Source organism: Rattus norvegicus, chromosome 10, assembly GCF_021556685.1.
Source record: "Rattus norvegicus strain SHRSP/BbbUtx chromosome 10, alternate assembly SHRSP_T2T, whole genome shotgun sequence".
NCBI classification, from domain to species: Eukaryota; Metazoa; Chordata; class Mammalia; order Rodentia; family Muridae; genus Rattus; species Rattus norvegicus.
Genome location: NC_141543.1, coordinates 49,372,501 through 49,378,316, shown reverse-complemented (window position 1 = coordinate 49,378,316; position 5,816 = coordinate 49,372,501). Strand labels below are relative to the sequence as shown.

General features: G+C 43.2%; 1 protein-coding gene across 1 annotated transcript; it reads right to left on the bottom strand.

Moving 5' to 3' along the window:
* Positions 1-2,409: 2,409 nt before the first annotated feature.
* Olr1451 (olfactory receptor 1451) lies at positions 2,410-3,339 on the bottom strand. The gene has a single exon (NM_001000957.1). It carries the CDS (start codon positions 3,337-3,339, stop codon positions 2,410-2,412), a length of 930 nt encoding a protein of 309 aa, NP_001000957.1.
* Between the last annotated feature and the right edge of the window lie 2,477 nt (positions 3,340-5,816).

Here is a 5,816-nt window from a genome sequence, read left to right as displayed (position 1 = left end):
TCAGGTTGCCCTCAATCTAGCTTAGTAGCACAGGTTGGACTTGAACTCCTGATCCTTCTACCTCCGTCTGCCAATTGCTGGGACTCTAGGTACTTACACACAGTGGATTTATATCTTTAAAATCCAGGAAGAAAGAGTAGCAAGACCATCTATCCTGAAGATGGACTGTATCTTTCAAAAAGCACATCCAAGAGGCCCAGGCCACCCATCTTGAACAATGGAGGGATAGATACTGTGCTGGTGCACTCCTCACTCAGAGGGCTCTCCTGGGATTTCTGTAGTATACAGAGATGGGGTAGACATTTGGGAAGTTGACTGGAAGACCTCTCAGAATCACCACCTAAAGCAGAATTATGAGGAACTGAGTAAAGGTGGGGGGATGAAGAGTGATGCCCCAAGCTAAAGCCTCTAAGCTCCTGAGAAAGTTGTGGCCTAGGCCACACCCTTCTGCTTTAAGGTCACTGTGTGGACACTGGCTGTGGTTTGCTCCCAGATATGGACCATGTGATTTTGATCTTAGCATGCTTTCCCTACAAGAAAAAAAATAACCTCTCAAGGTACTCAGCTAAGAACTGCCAGATTCCAACATGCTGGGCAGCTGCCAACAGTTCTCTTGAGATCCAGGTATGTGGCTGGCCCAGTGTTTCTTTGTTTTGTTAAATGCTATAAGTCCCCTGGTAGAAAAACCGGTACACAGCAAACATATATAAGAATTGTGAAGCCTCCCTTGTGGTCCCACCCTCAAGGACACTTGTCTGTCTGTCATACGGCAAGCTCTGTGTCTGGAAATGGACTCAGGTGATGGATTGTGGCATTTGTTTCCCTTCCTATCCTTAGTCTTTGTGGTGTCCATGAATCCACGTGTACTTGGTGTCTCCCTACATTCTGTGAGGCCATAGTCAAAGACCATGTCCAGTGTACGAAATAAACAATGGCGTTGTTCAGTGTTGTGTGATGGGGAAATCAAACCCAAGGGTCCTAGACCTGTCAGGGCCTGCTTCTCTGTCATCAAATGGTAGAATGTGGAAGGACAAGGAATGGCAAGAGGTGGCTGGCAGTCAAAGTCCTTGGAACGGACTCAGCCTTTGAGACTGGTGCTACAGTGATTTCGGAGTGATTGAAATGTAGCAAATCCCAGGACCAAATTACCTTTATCAGTCTTTAGTCTTCATCTGAATGGGGCACAACATGCTGGTGACTGCCGGGCAAACCCTTTGTGATATGCAGAACATTAGCTTCCCACAGCCAAAGGGCCAAGGATTCTGAGAGATAGCATGTGAGCCTGTACCTGCCGTGCCGGCCTCACTCTAGCCTGCCCACTTGCTGCTTCCCCCAAATGGGTTTGAAGAGTGTCTTAATCTCTGTATTTTCTTTATTCTATTATTATGAAAAAAAAGCCCTCCTGAGGCTGGTACCAGATTGGAACATGGAATTTGGGGTCACCTAACCCTGAAAGGGCCACAGTCACTCATGTTTGGCTCCAGAATGAATTATCTGTTATTCCTTCTGAGTTTAGTTGATTTTGGATGGTGCCTTTTGTTTGTTAGTTGTTTTTTTTTTTTTAATATGGAAAGAGTCAATCTCACTATTGTTTAACTTTATTATTTGAGACAGGGTCTTACTTTATTCAGGCTGCCTTCAAACCTACAGTTCTCCTGCGTCAGCTTCCCAAGTGCTGAGATCACAGGGGCTCGTCATCATGTTGAGCTATCTCAGACTGTTATCTCGGCATGAATGCCATCCTGTCAGGAGAATGGAGCTCGTCGTAGGCCTAGTCACTTCTTCAAATACTCTAAAATGGAAATTTGGAAATATTATTAAACCAGTCTTAGTTTTTGATTAGTGGTATTTTTTGCTTAAAATGTTAAATATAGCTATTTTAGAGGTATAATTTATTTGCTCATCTCCTTTAAAAATTTTCTAAGTTCTAAACAGCCTCAGATTATTCCTCTTGCAACATATTGACATAAGGTTTATGCAATTACATTTTATGTTTAATAAATCTTATTGACCACACATTTCATTTACAAGGTACTTCATAATAAATTCAGCCCTATTTTATAGAATTATTATTAATTTTTCCTCTTCCACTTGACGTTGTCCATCATGTAACAAAAACTGAGTCACCTGATTAAAATCTAGCTAACGAGACCTGTGTCACTGGCTCCCATCTCTAAGATGTTATTTTAAAAGACACACAATGGCTAACACAGGGGGCATGAACAGGGCAAATTGTTTTTTGTAAAACTTAGAATATAAAATGACAAAGGAGCGTCAAAAAAGTTAATACAACACAAAAGAATGTTCAATGAGGAAAAAGTGTTCAATGGGCCAGAGAAGCTGAGTCTGTGAGTGAGGCGTGCCTAACTTGAGTGGAGGTGGTTTGCGGAACTTCTCTTTGCTCGTTTATCACACTTTCTTTTGCAGCCACTTTCTCAAGGCCCCCTTGACCTCCTTGTTTCTCACACTGTATATGAGAGGGTTCAGCACTGGTGTGAAGATGGTGTAGAAGGCAGACACCACTTTGTCGCTCTTGCCTGGCTGGTGGGACTTGGGTCTTATGTAGATGAAGATGATGGCCCCGTAGAACAATCCCACCACAGCCAGGTGTGAAGAGCAGGTGGCGAAGGCTTTCTTCCGGGCTGCAGAAGATCGCATGCGGAGCACTGCTACCAGGATGAGAGAGTAGGAAGCCAGGACCAGGGACAGTGGGATCAGGAGCATCAGGATGCAGCAGATGTACATGAAGAACTCAAAGGCTTTGGTGTCTGCGCAGGCGAGGCGCACCAGAGAAGGAGCCTCACAGAAGAAGTGGTTGATTGTCCGAGATTGGCAGAAGGGGAAACTCAGGATGGTGCCCGCCTGCATCAGCCCATCGGCAGCTCCCAGGAGCCAGGACCCCACCGTCAGGTAAGCACACAGCTTGGGGCTCATGAGGACATGGTAGCGCAGGGGATAACATATGGCTACGTAGCGGTCATAGGACATGGCTGCCAGGAGGAAGCACTCCCCCCCTGCCAAGGTGAGGAAGAGGAAGATCTGGGAGCCACAGCCCGCAGGGGAGATGGATCTCGTGTTCATCAAATAGTTGGCTGACATTTTGGGAACGATGGTGGAGGCTAGCATCATGTCCATGAAGGAGAGCTGGCTGAGAAGGAAGTACATGGGCGTGTGCAGCCTGGGTTCCCTGCAGATGAGAAGGATCATGAGGGTGTTGCCCATCAGGGAGGTAGTGAAGATTACTAACACAGAAGAAAGCAGGAACAAGTGGGCATAGGTGTGGCTGAAGAGCCCGAGAAGAATGAAGTCCACCTCCGTGCTGTTACTGGGAGTCTTCATAGCTCTGTCCAAACCTGAAACACAGAAGGTGCTTGCTTTTCTTTTTATTTTTCTTTTTGTGAGATAGGCTATTCTGGAACTACGTCTGTAAACCAGGCTGGCCTTGACCTCACAGTGATCTACCTGCCTCTGCCTCCCCAGTGTGATTAAAGACATGTGCCACCACATCTGGTCTGAGAATGATTTTTTTTAAAGTGACTTGAAACCAAATGATGGGATATTTCAATTTAGTAGGACGATTAAATTGTTTTTACCACCTAATGTACATGTTATGGATCAGCAAGCAGGAGCACACTTTTGAGTTTGTTTCTCAGATCCCACATAAATAGTTAGGTGTAGTTCCCATGTGTTTGTTTCCTTATCTCTGTGAAAGGCAGAGACAGAAGAATTACTAGGGCTCCCTGCTGCCAGTCAACCCCCGACTCCCAGATACAAGGGCCTGGTTCAGGAAGAGACACTGCCTCAAATAAATAAGACAGAGACTGATAGAGGAGGACATCAGTACCTACCTCTGGCCTACCAGTGTATCCATACAACAGAGGCACACACACAAACAATTCCTCCTACCTCTGGCCTGCCAATGAATCCATACCACACATATGCACACACACAAACAATTCCACTGTCTATTTGCCATCACCACTCACTGTCTACCTTTGTTGCCCCATAGTAGAATTTGCAATACAATTAAATATAACATGTAGAATAAACAGTCTAGTGCCTCAGAATGTGTTTACCCCTGTGCTTATCTTAACCGTGGCATAAAGAAGCATTACTGTGTGATCTCAAATTCCTTCAGTTTGGTACTTCTCAGTCGAAAGAACCCAACGTTCTCGCAAAGTTGTGAATATGACTATGACCTGAGTCATGACCTTTGCACTTTATTGCATGTAAGTTCAATGTTGTTCCATATAAAAGCAAGGAAAAACTCCTGTCGTAATGGAGACCCATGTGGCTGACTTTCTCTACTCCACATGTGAGGTGCTGCTGTCCTATATATGCAATGAGCACAGATCTTCCACATCACAGTACAATGTCTCACAGCATCTTAATTTCTTTCTGGATGAGAAAAGCCATTCCTCTTCACACTGATTACTGACCTACCTTTATCTAGTGCACTCTCAAAAGTGATACTAAATTTCATCAAAGATTCCTGTAGAAAACTGACAATTTCATGAAGATACAGTTGTAGGGAGCATAAATTGTGTTACAGACTTTCACACTTACAGCACTCAGGAGCCAGAGGCAGGAGGATCTCTGTGAGTTTGAGGCCAGCCTGGTCTACAGAGTGAGTTCCAAGACAGCCAGGGCTATACACTGGGATGCTATTATGAAAAAAGAAAGAAAACCTTGTTCTTCTGTTTTCTATTTAAAATGTTTCTTATACATTTTGTGACAATGTGTAGTAGTTTATCGTAGTTATCCATTTGTGTGCATCTTCAACCCATTTCATACATTTCAAGTTAATGTATTACATTGTTTTAAACCTGTTACATTGTTATATGTGCTTAGAATTCTTGCATGGTACTGGTTCTCAGATGTTGGATTGTGTTTCACTGGTGCAGTACTAGAAGGCTAGTAGTTATTAATACATGAATGGAGTCTATGATCACTGTAAAATTGATATTACTGTGTTGTTGCATTGCAAATACAGTGTTGCAGAAATGAAACCTCCTTATAGGCACACACATACACACACACTCCGAGACACAGACCCACACTCAGACACATAGACAGGGACACACCCATACACACATACATATGCACATAGAGACACAGACACATACACATCACACACACAAACACACACACACACGAGATAGATAGATAGATAGATAGATAGATAGAAAGAGAGAGAGAGAGAACTATTACAAAATCAGTTTAAATAAAAGCATTTTTCCAGGGCCAGCAGTGCAGCTCTCTGGTCGAATGTCTGCCTTCCATGGGTAAAACCTTGAGTTTGGTTCCCACGACCACAGAAAACCATTACAATGATCCGAGAGTAGATGTTTCATACTCGAAAATTTTAAATAAGAAATGTATCTAGTTCAGAACTAGCTTGTAATTGACTTCCCTTTGTTCTAATAAAATAAAAATGGTTTCAGTGTCTCTGGGCCTCTGATGTCATTTCCTTTCATGGATTCTTTCTGACTCTAGTGCAATCCTACATGACCGTAGCTAACACAGTCATGCTGACCTTTGAGAATGGATAATTAGTATTTATGAAAGTTTCCCCAACACCTTTGCTAAAGTATGGCCGTCCAAAAGTCAACACGATGTTTATACATCACGCAATGGTTACTCCTGCTTCAAATAGGAAGTTATTTTAAATTTAGAAACAATCAGGTAACAAAATCTTATAATGTGACACTTCCTGACAGAGATGTTTACTGGGGCAAATGTAATAAGGTGATTTCAAAGGATAAAATGCAAGCCAAAGTCGGAGGTCAGGAGAATTGCCATTTCTCTATCCCAAC

Coding starts and splice junctions, on each gene's coding strand:
- Olr1451 (NM_001000957.1), bottom strand. CDS start 3,339: ATGAAGACTCCCAGTAACAGCACGGAGGTGGACTTCATTCTTCTCGGG.